We start from the raw sequence: 13,062 nt of genomic DNA on the forward strand, positions 1-13,062 counted from the left end.
CATGTTTTCTTTTTCCAGCTACATGAAACGATATCCAAATGCATGCATATTATATGCATGTGTTAACTACAGGTAGGAAGAACAGGGTATAGTAACATAACTGATTGCTGTTAAATCATAGTAAAGTAGTAGACCCATCCTAAGGAGCATACTTCAGGTATCTCATTTCTTAATGCTAACCGAAGTATGTTGTAATCACCTCCCAGGCAATTTCTAGCAGTAGGGGAAAAAGCTTCACCAATACAAATACATTTCCAGAAACAGAAAATGAGAACAGCTGATAGCCCCACATGGAGACTTCGGGGGAAGGAAAAAGTCATCTAAAGAACAGGCCAAAAATCTAGTCTATACAGACAGCCAAGTTCCTATGGTCCAGCCTACAATCCAAATCCCTATGACTAACAGAAGAGAAAGTCTTCTGACAATGGAAAAGCTGGCCCCACACTACTGTGGAGCTATTAACACCTGAAGCTCGGAGTACACAGATATGGATGTACTGTGACAAAATATAGAAAGTCCTCAATTTCAAGTGCTTATGGTATGATCGACAAGTAAGCTTTGTCATGGACAAGCCTTGAAGAAAAAACAAACAAAAATTCTAGTCTCACAACCTCACATCAGCCAACTTTAATAGTGTTATAAACTAAAGTGTTATTAAAGAAAACATTTGTTATCTGCATCTGTAGAGGAGAAAAGTATAATATATAAAATTTCTCCAGTAAGGAGGAAACTTATACTGCATTAAAAAAACAGTTACACAATATTGCCCTAGCACAGCTTTATCACCTGCTACAGTTGGTAATAATTCATTAACCAGTTGCAAGTTACATTCTTAAAAATATACAATTCTGCTTACGTTTACTTACAGGAGGAGTTATTTAGATGCTGGTCACGAAGTGTATGAAGTTCTCCTAACAATTTGTCCATTTTTTGCTTTTTACCCTGCAACATCCGCATCTTGTTAAAAAGCTGTGCCTTCTCATCTGACAGATGTTCTGACATTGAAGAATTCCTGCTTTGTGAAATCTCTCTGGTAAGCGACAGACTTTCTGCTTGCCTCCTATTATCTGGCACAGACTGTGTCTAAAAAGAGTAATTTCATTTTTATTCGGAGTACTGTGAAGTTTTTCTAGTTACCTTCTTCCAAAAGCTAAATAAAACAAAGAAAAAGAAACCCTCTTCTAGGCCTGCTAGGCTCAAGAGCAGAACAAAGAACACCTATAAAGGGAAACAGGTGCTGAAAATATTCTGATAATATCCCAATTGTATACTGTAATACAGAAATGTTCTCCGTGAAAATCTAAAGAAGTATGAGACTGAAAGCGTGGATCAGTCAACAATAATCACTAGAACACAAACATGCTAAGCTTTCATGGTTATAAAGAACCCTAATTACTCCATCAGCAAATTCATGTAAATAAGTGACACCAACATTTAACTACACTGTTCAAAAAGTAAGAAAAATGAACACTGGTGAAGCTCTGAAAAAGCCTGTGAAAAAAAACTTGTACAGTGCAATGCAAGTACTGACCTGAGAATCATGAAGCTGGTTGTGAAAGCGCTGAATTAAGTCATTTAATTCTTCATTCAATTCTGATGTAAGACTTACTCCAGAAACACTACCTGTAGTCTCTGTTACAACTGGGGAATTGAAAGAAGTAGAAAAAAAATGTAAGTGCTTGTTTGTGGCAATGAAATAAAGGCTATTAGATGAAAATATTTGGTTTAAGAGCATTAATATATTACAGGTTTTAAAATACAACAGCAATTATTTTGTAATATTGTGTCTTTCCCACCAACTTTAGTCTTGAAAGACTACTAGCCTTACAGAAAAATTCTTTTATCTTGGTAATCTTTTCAGTTCAAAACAGTCTCAGGGTTCTGTCCTTCAAGATCCCTTAAAAGAATATATTAAAACAAGAAAGCTTCTTTCCTGCCTGTAAGCTCAGATCCAAACAGTACTAAGATAAGGAACTGGCAGATGAGATGCTGACATCTGACAACTGACATCTTCCCCTCCAAATATGAATCAGTAATTCACATGAAAACTATGCAAAAATAAGTATTATTTTACCTCATAGATCATGACTTAGTTTTTCATTTAGTTGCAATAAATTTTCATCATTTTCAATTTTCAAAATGCTTATTTAGCACATTATTTTACTCTATGCTGAATTTGTATCTTTACATTTCCTACTCTACAGTTCTGGCATGTATCACCTCTAAATAACGCAACACAGACTGGCTGAGATGAACTGCTATTAAGAGTGACATCAATGGAATTGTGACAAGAGGAGCAACATTAAAAAAATATAAAAAATGAAGTCCTAGTTTATCATTAATGAGCATATTTTCTACCCACTTTATCAAGACAGGGGTGAGTTCTGTATATTTGGGGAAGGAGGATAAAGAAGATTCCATCACAGGTCTACTACTATGGAGCACATAGGAGAAAAGCAGTTACTAGAAGCCATTTGAGAAAGAAGCAAGGAAATGCCTTTCAAAGGCACCAGCTTCCTCTGCATTTGTGGCAGTTTTCTACAGGTTCTCTACTAACTCCTCTGTTTTTTCACCTGCACTCAATTCTATAATTTTATTAACTAGTTCCATCTCCTTTCCTGGCCTTGAGTTGATACACTGTGGGAAAAGAGAGCAGAAGTGGAAAAGCTCATCAGAGCAAGGAACCTGAGAGAGACTTTCTTTTTTGAATGCTGATATGTAGAATCAACTGCATGGTTTTAAACTGCCCCATATCATTTTACAATGTTATGCTGTCAATTCTTTTCATAAATAGAAGCCTTGCAGTTAAAAAACACATTAAAAAGATTTTTAAATGTGTAATGACTTCTTTTAATTGACAATTCCAGCTTTAATCATTTAATCAGTATGCTAACCATCTATCAAAATATATTGTCATGCCACATACCAGAATCATCCATGACAGCAATTGCTTGTTCTGCTTTATGCTGCAGAGCAAGAAGAGCTGCCTGTCTTCCTTGAAGAGCCTTCAATTGCTCCTGCTGTTGTAACATCCTTTTCAACAAATCATGTTGCTTCTTTAAATTCTCCAACTCCTCTTTTGCTTCCTGTTGAGGATCTCTGGCCTGAAAGAGATGCAAGAGTATTATCATAACCATGACATTTTATTTGGTAAGTATTAGTGATGTGTCAAAACAAGCAGCACTTTAACAGAGCACTTGAAATAGAATCAATAGGCTAGTAAGTGTGAAAAGGTGAAAACAAAATGATTTGGTCTTTCAGGTAGTTTCTTCAGTCAAAAAAATTTTCGAAATATAATAGGGAGAAGCCTGTTATCACTAAGCCATGATTACCCCTCCCACAGATTAAGTTTTTTTTAAGAATCCCAGTCAGCCGCCCTATTACATCAAAACAACTAACTCACACATCCCTCTGTCCTTCTAATCACATATTCACAAGAGAGCACAGTAAGCTATAACACTGTTATAGCTAAGCAAGACGAGGCATAGTATCACGGAGCTACACATAAGACAAGATCTAGACTGATTTACTAGCCTAAAATCTCTAGCTTTTCAACAGAAAGTTTGGGGCAGTTATTCTTTTCTAATCTATAATGTACATTTGCATCTGCACACTACATTTTTGCTATATATGCTAGAATACCATAGACTGAAAAATCAACGTCAAAACAAAATCAAGCACAGAATGCCTCTACACAATATTTTCAAGCGTACAGAAATAAATCCAAAGGAACAAAAGCATGTTGTATAGTTAAAGTATATCAAAACAAAAGCTATCTTCCACATCCTTTCCCTTCCCAACTAATGGCTGAAGAGTTGCCTCAAAAATTTTATTCAGGTATTGGCAGCAAATTAATTGCGGATATTTCACCGAAATACTTAGGATCCTAATCCAGTTTGAATTATCATATTCTGCACATAAAAATATGGAAAAAATGGCCTTGTGTTTTTAAATAATTAACAACAACTAATAAAAAGAACATTAACTTAAAAACCATCATCGTTGCTCCATCAGGTGTTGAGTTCATGAGGTACAAAATTCTCTCAATGCAAACTACATTCCACACTCAACACCAGAATAGAAACACTCAGCTTTCCAGCAGATAAGGGAGAACACACATTCAGAATTTTAAACTTCTCATAGACATGGCTTTAAAACACGCACTGCAACTGGCACTGAATATTCCTGTTAAATTTTCATCTTGTATACAGAAAGCAGAGTAGAGGCAAAATACTGTACATGATGAAATCAACACAGGAAGGAATGAGGGGAAGAAAGAGAAAGGGGAATGGGTCCCTGAGCCTCTCACCTATTTAATAAGCTTTATCTGAAGTAATAGATTTACTTAAATTCATCAAAACAAAACACCAAATTTTTCAAGTCTAGTTCTACTTTAGACTAATAAGCTCAACATTTAAACTTTTGATTTTATGAAAATCACTCTCTGACATTTTTTTGTCAGAATAAGGGACAAGGCCATAGAAAAGCCAGATACAGATAACAAGTTTTATATTCCCAGCCCCTTAGTCTTCCCCCTTCCAACCAGGGATTTTTTATAGAGTTCTACAAAAATTTTTGTAGAACAAGTAAAAGCTATCAGCTTTCTAATTTACTTTCTCTATACTATACTGGCTTAAACTTGCTTTGACAGACTTAGTGTGAACATGCTAAGGGTCTGAAAACCAATTTTAAGACACATTTTCCCAGAAACAGAATAGCAAAAGCAGAAAGGTCATCTACCACTACATAATAGTACATAGTACTTTCTCTATCAATTACAAACCTTCTCTTCTGAAGCACCAACAGCACCTCACTTAGAAATAATCTGCATACTTCAAAACGACTCTAGAGAAGATTCATTCAATGGAAAGACAGATGGATACAGATAAGCAGGCCAAATGGGAACGCTCATTGTAACAAATATGTTTGAAGCATGTTACCAGAAAAATAAAAAAGAAAATCAGCATGTATAAAACCTATTTTTGAGGCTAAAATAATATTTTGAAGTGTACCTTTGAAGGCACTCCGTGCGCTTGGCTATTAATCCTACCAGGCCAGATTTCCCTGTCATTCAGAGCAGCTCTGTCCCTTTTCCCTTTAGGGTTTGCTGTAACATCAATGTCTGTAACCTGTTCTTGTGAAGCTGAATTCCCTAGTTTGTCCTCAATGTGAGGCCACACGCTCAAGCTAAAAAATACTTCCTTCATTAAAGTTTAGTATGTTAGACTTTGAACATGTGCTCCAATTTAGCATGCATTTTTAAATTACAAACCTACCCACTAATACGTAGTTGTATACTGTAAAGTACTATTTCTATCAAATAAAATCTACAAGAGTACAGATGTTATTTTTAGCATTTGTTCTTAGAACTTTTGTAACAAAGCTCAAATAGCACTCAACCTTTTAAGAGTATAAGTTTTCATTCTGTATTTAATATATTAAAGCAGCCTAAAAAGAGAAATTGGCTGAAAAATTAAGAGCCAAACAGAAAACTAAAACCCCATTTGCAGAGATGGAGAAAAAAAATGCAAGTTTAGGAGTATACCACCTCTTCGACTCCATACTAGCCTTTAAAAAAATTTGAAAAAGTTAGATTTTCCACATCTACAGTTTTATTTCTTTATAGGAACAGAACAAGTTTTTACAAAACTAAATATAATTATGAAGACTCCTTAACATTTTAAATACTATTTTACTTCCAAGCACTTAAGTATTTATTATCTGTAAAACACCCAGAGCACTAACTGGCTACAATAGTACTGGCTCACTAGTACTTTTCCTTGGTGCAGAAGTAGTATTGGAAGTTCTAAAGCCTAAGTTGTTATTAAAATGCTCTACATATTCTACAGTAATTGTTTACAACATTAGTATAACGGTTTTCACAGAGAGGAAAGAAATAAGTCTGTGCATCAAATCCAGAACATTTCTTCTGAAAGGCACCCATCTCTCCAAAGAGGGAGAAGAGTTTCTGCATTAGGTCAACACTTCCACCATATCACTAGGTAGATCCTTGAGCCATGGCCCACCAGCAAATCATTTTTAACCCTCTCCTCACCTAGTACCATCAAGTTTTCCCACTAACAGAAACAAGTCGATAAATCAGAAATTGTATAGAAAACTATTCCTTTCTACATCAACCCAGTGCATCCCTCTGCCAAAGTACATACATAATCCTTCAATCTGCTTTGAAGCAAGATTAGAAAGGTTTAAAAAAAAAAACTAATCAAGAAATATCGTTGTTGCTACAGAAGCTTCTTCTCCTACACTGAAAAAAACCCCCTGCACATGCATGCACACCTCTGGGATAGAAGGTATGGGAATTTACTATTTTTGAATTGAACTGCAGATTACATCACTGTCACATCAATCAGGAAGGAAAAAAAAAAAACAAAACACAAGTCTTCATTTCTAGCACCTTAATTACTAAAAGGCAGCTTACCGTGGTATCTGAAGCCTCAGCCTGCACATCAATGTTTAGCGATGTGCTCTCAGCTATAGAACCAGATCCCACAGCTGAATCTATAGTCCGAACATCCTCCTCCTCATTTTCTCTAGCCTGAAATATTTCAGTGGCATAAATCAAAAGCTATATAAATGGGGCAGCAAAAATGAATCATGGAAGGTACTACATCTCAAAAGCCAACACCCCCAGTAGTACCACCAAAACATCAATGGTCAACTCCTTTAAAAAAAATAGTAATAAAAACTTACAGTGAGAAACAAATGTATTATACTCCCAAACTTACAAGCATCCTTTGCAAAAATTTCAGATAGGATTTCTCCTGCTCTTTAAGATGATCTATAAGATGTGATAAACGCTCAACATTGGCCGATCTTTCATTTTTCTCTACAAGATCATCCCGCATGGAGCTGGCCTTAGCAATATAGTCGCGAATCTGAACTAGTCTGCTCACAATCTGTAAAGACACTGAAATTACTGAATGCATTCAGCTATAGCTTTAATGTATTATGTACAAGACATGGTGATAGCAACAACAAACTATTAATAAAAGGGTGACACACTAGTACCTGCCATCCTATAGTCATACTTCTGCAAGTTGTTACAAGTCAATAATCTTTATAAGGATAGATTTATGCATGCATAAAGTTGCAAGGCTGAAGCACAGGGCTTCTTGTCCATACAGGCTAAAACTGAATTCAGTTCATACTACTAACATACAAAAATATTAAACTACAGAAGTATTTTCTGGAACTGCATAACAGAGAATCAACCTCTAAGATGAAAATACTTAATTCTTTTACCAGGAAGTAGATTTCCAATATTTTAATACTAAGAACAAGATATTCCTAACTCCAGTTTCATATTTTCTTCAAGTAATACTTGTCTTTTAGAACAGTGGGAAAGTAAATATTTGCAATAAAAATTGAATTACAACAGTCTCACTTCCTGAAAATTTAGAAAGATGCACTGAAAAGTAACAGTGTAGCTGAAATCAAAAAGTCCTATTCCACAGGTCTAATAGGCTACATTAGTACCTGGCTACTATCCATAGCTGGTTCCCCTCTTCCATCTTCTTGAGTAGAGACCTGACAATTTTGCAAGAAATCCTTGCTTAGAGCAACTCCAAATAACTCTTTACATTGCAATGATCCCCCGGACTCCTTTTTTTGGGAACCTGAGGCAGAATCTTTGCTTTTGTTAGTGTTTATCTGCAGCGACAGGAAGTTAAATGGCTTTCTGTTTTCATTAAGTTGACGTTTGTTGTTAGCAGCCGTTGCCCTGCCTTGAGAATCACTTCCAATGCTTCTCTATAAACAAACAAGGCCAAAAACAATTGTTATAATTTTTTACTCAATATATTCTCAACTCTGATTAACTTCATTACTAGGATTACCTGTTCCGCAGTATTACTGAACTGATTACAAAGTTATTTGACTATTCACTGACTAGCCAAAAGCTAGCTAGACATAGCACTGGTGATCTTTGACATACATCTCACACCTCAGGGTTTTTTTTTTTTTTTTTTTTTTTCTAAACCTTTTGAATAGCAACTTGTTGCCATAAGACACATTTCTGAATGAAGTTTATGGGTATCAGTAAAGGTTGTCTTCACACTCTAAGTCAAAGCAATGGGTCACATTTGAAATATTATCTTCACCACCCAAAACAGTTTTAACAGAAAACTTTGGCAAAGATTATTTATATTCTGAAACTGTTAGCATAAATTCACTGCTTGTTACCAGAATTAATCCCTCATACTTTCCATTGATTTGGACAAGGGAAGGCTGAACAAGCCATATCTCCAGTGAAAAAGTTATAGCTCAAAAATTCGTATCATACATTTCTCTACATTCTACTGAGTAGCAGTTTTTAACACCACATTTCTGCTCAATCCATGGTTATAACAAGATTCAGAACCACAAACTATGTCTCTTCAAAAACATACTTCCAAAATAAGATTACAAACATTTGAGTGGCAGATAAGCATGAATCTCAGGCATACAAGAGCCATGGTCCTGAACTTCACACAATTTTCTCACATTCAGAACCAAAACTGTGATTTGGTTCCCATCGTGCTTTTAGGTCTTTTTATCCTAATACCTTAAGTTTTCTCTAGTGATCTGTCAAATTATTAAGAGATAGCCACATTTATAATGTGAGCTAGTATTCTAAAATACAAACCTGATCCAGATCACTGAAGTTTATTCTTTGTTTAAGCCTTTCTAGTTCAGCCTGCTCTGGAACAGACATCTGGGTCATATATCTAGCGTGAGGAAAGCTATGAGGAGTCCTGGTCTTTCGTCGTCCCATTCCAGGTGAAGACTCTGGAGATATATCATTGGTAAGCCTTGTTTCAGCTTCACCACCAAGTTTTTTCTTATTTTTTTCTGAAGGCCTGTTTGCTTTCTTCTGTTGACTTCCCCAATCCTTATGCAGAAGGAGAGGGAAGGAAAAAAAAAAGTTATATTTGTTAACCCCACAGATAAAAAAAAGTAGATGTTTCAATTCTGTGAAAGGGAATTTATTTCCATTTTATAAGTAAACAGATACCAAAACATGAGCTGGAACAATGATTAAAGTTGTCTAGAGCAAATGTCACATTACAGAATACCATTTTCTCCACTGCACACATTAAAAATAGCTAGTTAGGAAACATTTAACCCATTTTATCTTATGATGCATTTCACTAATTTTGAGTTAAGCTAAAATTATATTTTTCTTCCTTGCAGAAGACTCTTAAGCAGTTTAGAACTTTTAAAATATAAAGTTCATTTTAAATAAATTTGTTTTCATTTCATGACACCTACAGCGCCCCTGTATCTACCTTAATTCATCCCAAAACACTTCCCCATAAATACATCCGCACACTTCACCTCTCAGTTATACATGTTGCTTGTTTACCTCTACTTCTCTTTAATTATTTTAATGGTTTTTTTGGACACTACCATGCAAAGCTGTACTGACAAGGTTCAGATCTTTGCAATGTTGCCTACAACTAACACAAACCACCTGTTAATTCTCACCTACAGTATAATGTGGCAACCGAAAGTTAAGACAAATTATACCGTGTTGTTCAGCCGGTCATCAAGGCTCTCATTGCTCCAGCTAGGCAAGTCTTGATCATTCATGCCTTCTTCAAAGGGGACACCTCCTGTAGCCATGACAAGCAGTCAATAAAAGGAATCTAAAAGAAACATAACATTTAAAAAATATACACTGCATTAAAATCAGCTTATGTATAAGATCTCTAATCTGAGATAACAACAACATATTCCTTATGAAAAAAACCACAAGGCTGTTTTAGGAAATTAAACCTCAAACGCAACAGTAAGAACACAGATTTTTTTTTTTTTTAAGTCACTGCAGGTCCACAGAGATGTCTATGTGATACTAGAGATCCAAAGTCTCATACTGTAAGCCAAAACTTTGAATTTATTTCAGTATTAAGATGATGACAACAGAACAGCAAAGGGGATACTTGCTGATACAATACAAGGAAAACAGACATCAGTAAGAGTATTTTTACTTTCTTTACTGAAAGTTAAAATGTTTAAGCTAGAATGCCATGCCATACACTATAGTTTCTAGTAAAAATAACGGAAAAGTGTTTGGTATTTCTATAGCTTTGCTACTCTGTACTCCACAGAATGGCATACTGTAAAAACGATCTATACTTGAAAAGTTTTTACTTCTATTTCTAGTTTTGACGTAAGTACCATTAAGAAAGTTGTTAAAGCTAAAAAAAAAAAATCAGAAATAAGTATTCATTTAGAGCAGTAAAAGTAGCTTAGCTTGTTCAATAACATACATAATTGTACATACATTTATACGTATATACAGATACCCAACTGTATATACAATCAGATTGCAAGAAAAACTGAGCAGCGTAACTGCTGCAGGCACATCTCCACTGTACAAAGCTGCAAATTTGTTCCTTTTAACAGCTACAAGTTCTGTTACAGATATAGAAGAACAACACAGTCTTACAAAAGTTGCTTTTCCACGTAGTTTCAGCTGCAATGTTAAGACACAATCCTAGCTTTACCTTTATCTGAAAAATCAAAAAGAGGACAGGTCTAACCATTTGTTTCTAAACACTTTATTACAACTTGTCTACTATTAATTTTGGCACCAAAATTTCACAGTGCAGGTGATGACGTAAATCTTAAGATTTTACCTACATCTAATAAGATTTTACCATTTTTATAATCGGTTCCAGGAAGAAAAAAAAAAGCCTGAAATAAGTTTCAAGGATGTACTAATTCAACTGTCTTGTTTAGGAATACGGTACTTCATCAGAGTCACACAATACAACCCATTCAGCAGGTGCACTTGTACTAAACAGTATTTTTATGCAAACACAACCTATTACTATAACATTACGGAAATGGGATCCACCAGGCATGCTGATTCCACTGTAAACACGTCTACATTTGGCATGGATCTAATTCATGTCAACAGAGTAATTCAGCTCCTGCATCTAACAATCAAAATCACAATACAGGTATACTAAAGTGCCTGCTACTTCAGGAAAAGGCAGACCAGCATCCTAGCACAAAAGTTCACCATACCAAGCAGTCAGAGGGTACCATCAAACAACCTAGCTTAGCCGACAAACAAAAGCAAAATAAAAAAAAGTCAGATGTGTATTCAACTGGATCACCTCCTTGATGTGGCTATCTGTTCAACTGCATGAGCACTACTGTAGGTTCAAGGAAGATGAATAAAAGTCACATAATCAGAAGGGGCAGCAAAACCCACATAGCCTGGCTTAGAGTAACTGTAAAAAAGGCACCGTTTGTGCAATTTTCACTTATGGAAACTGTAAGATTGATTTACAGGAAAAAAAAATCTTCCACATAACATTAAGGCTTTTCACACTCTGTTTTTATGTGCAAGTACAAGCATCCTGTGAAAAATTCAGAGAAGCTCTTCTACCAACTCAAAGTAAATCCCACAAACTTTGAAAATAAATCCATAAATATCAATTTAGCTTATTTTAGAAAGCAGCTATATTTTCTAAGAACTTTCTGTAGTTACAGATAAACTGTTCCACTGTGCAGATGTGCAAGGTAAAACATTTCAACTGGCATGCCATCCTGACCTATGCCGCTAAGCATAATGAGTTCATCTTGACAAGATTAAAGACCATCTGGGTTTACAGTCAAACTCAGTAAGCTGTTTCCTCCATCATCATGTTACATACTTCTACTAAAACTGTGGGAAAAGATTTTTTTTCTGCCTTCCACTGAAAAAAAAAAAACAAAAAGGGGCAATATTTATCATTACATCTGTTATACAAATAGCTTTTGTGCAAGTTTTAAATGAAATAAGTGTGGAGAGTTATCTTCAACAATCTTTGCTGTAGAGCCTCTGATTAACTCTGAAGTAAGTTCACCACCATAGATGTATTATTCTCAGTAACATTCTCAAAGACACTAGGCATATGTCAATGCATCCTACCAAATACAGCTCAAAAAACGCCCCCAATATCCTGATTACTTCCTGCAACTGGATCTTAAGGAAGCTATTCTAACAGAAGTAAGTCCTTCTCACACAGTGAGTCTCTAAACATTCATATTACAGTCTTTATTAATTCCAAATGATTTACATTCAAATGAGATGAAGACCACAAAGCTATGCTGACATTCCATCTCTTCAAATCAGTTAAAAAAACAAAAACAAAAAATTAGGAGGCCCACAGTCAGCTTTTTCCTTAGAGATTAAATTCTCCTACAAGAAGCAGTGCAAGTTTTTCATTCCCCTCCACTTAACTGATATGCCTTTTTTCTTTTCATTTTACCAGCTATTTTCAGAAAGAATCCTCTCATAAAAGCTTTGGTATCCTCCCATTGTGCTTCCACCAACGCATCAGCAATCTCAGCTTCTCACACATTAGAGTACCTGAAAGCTTTGTGTTTCTGCATGAGCACTCTGCCTTAAAAAATTCACAAGAAACTTGGAAAGCCTTCTAAGGATATTTACTACCATAACAGTAACCTAAAATAACATACAAGATGGTAGTTAAAACATATAAGAGTGTAGTCACATACATTTGTGCACACAACAGCTATATACAAATTGCTCAGAAACACAAACAGAAAATACGCTAACAAACCAAAGGCATACATACGTTTTTAAAGGCTTTTTTATAGTGGAGCTATGCCTTTGACATTTATTTTCCTACAGCACTCAACCGAACTGCAAGAACTCTAAAAAGCACTTAAGTCTGCGCACAGCACATGCAGAAACTTCTGAAAATGAAAGGGTAAATGGAAAACACGAAGCTGCAAAAAGCCAGGAGGGAGCCACAGACACTGGAGATGGGAAGAAACATTTCTTGAAATTTTAACTTCTTAGGTAGCGCTCATTGGGGAACAACCCATTAAATCCCGACCCAGCGCTGCAAACCATGCAGTATAAACAAGCAGCAAGAGACAATGGAAAAGGGGCCTCCGCTCTCGCACCGGACAGCCATCTCCTCGCGCTAGCAACGCACGAGGAGGACCGCAAACCCGAACGCCCCCAGAGGCTGTCCCGCAGGCTGGAGCCTGCGGAGCCGCCGCACGCCAGCCACCCCCCGGCGCCGCGCAGCCTCC

The 13,062-nt window shown here is 35.9% G+C and overlaps 1 protein-coding gene across 13 annotated transcripts in view; it reads right to left on the reverse strand.

Moving 5' to 3' along the window:
• PCM1 (pericentriolar material 1) overlaps positions 1-13,062 on the reverse strand; it is a 42,780-nt gene that overhangs the window by 28,987 nt on the left and 731 nt on the right. For 8 of the 13 annotated variants that reach the window (XM_064511078.1, XM_026104576.2, XM_026104573.2 and 5 more), the window contains exons 2-9: positions 9,529-9,647; positions 8,645-8,890; positions 7,498-7,770; positions 6,747-6,917; positions 6,440-6,556; positions 2,927-3,104; positions 1,532-1,641; positions 867-1,083 (exon numbers count right to left, since the gene is read on the reverse strand). In XM_064511078.1, the coding sequence (XP_064367148.1) occupies positions 867-1,083; positions 1,532-1,641; positions 2,927-3,104; positions 6,440-6,556; positions 6,747-6,917; positions 7,498-7,770; positions 8,645-8,890; positions 9,529-9,624 (1,408 nt within the window). In that variant the 5' untranslated portion in view covers positions 9,625-9,647. The remainder of the gene's footprint in view (positions 1-866; positions 1,084-1,531; positions 1,642-2,926; positions 3,105-6,439; positions 6,557-6,746; positions 6,918-7,497; positions 7,771-8,644; positions 8,891-9,528; positions 9,648-13,062) is intronic. The other 5 variants (XM_026104581.2, XM_064511076.1, XM_026104582.2 and 2 more) reach the window with 3 other exon arrangements.

This window comes from Dromaius novaehollandiae, chromosome 4, assembly GCF_036370855.1.
Source record: "Dromaius novaehollandiae isolate bDroNov1 chromosome 4, bDroNov1.hap1, whole genome shotgun sequence".
NCBI classification, from domain to species: Eukaryota; Metazoa; Chordata; class Aves; order Casuariiformes; family Dromaiidae; genus Dromaius; species Dromaius novaehollandiae.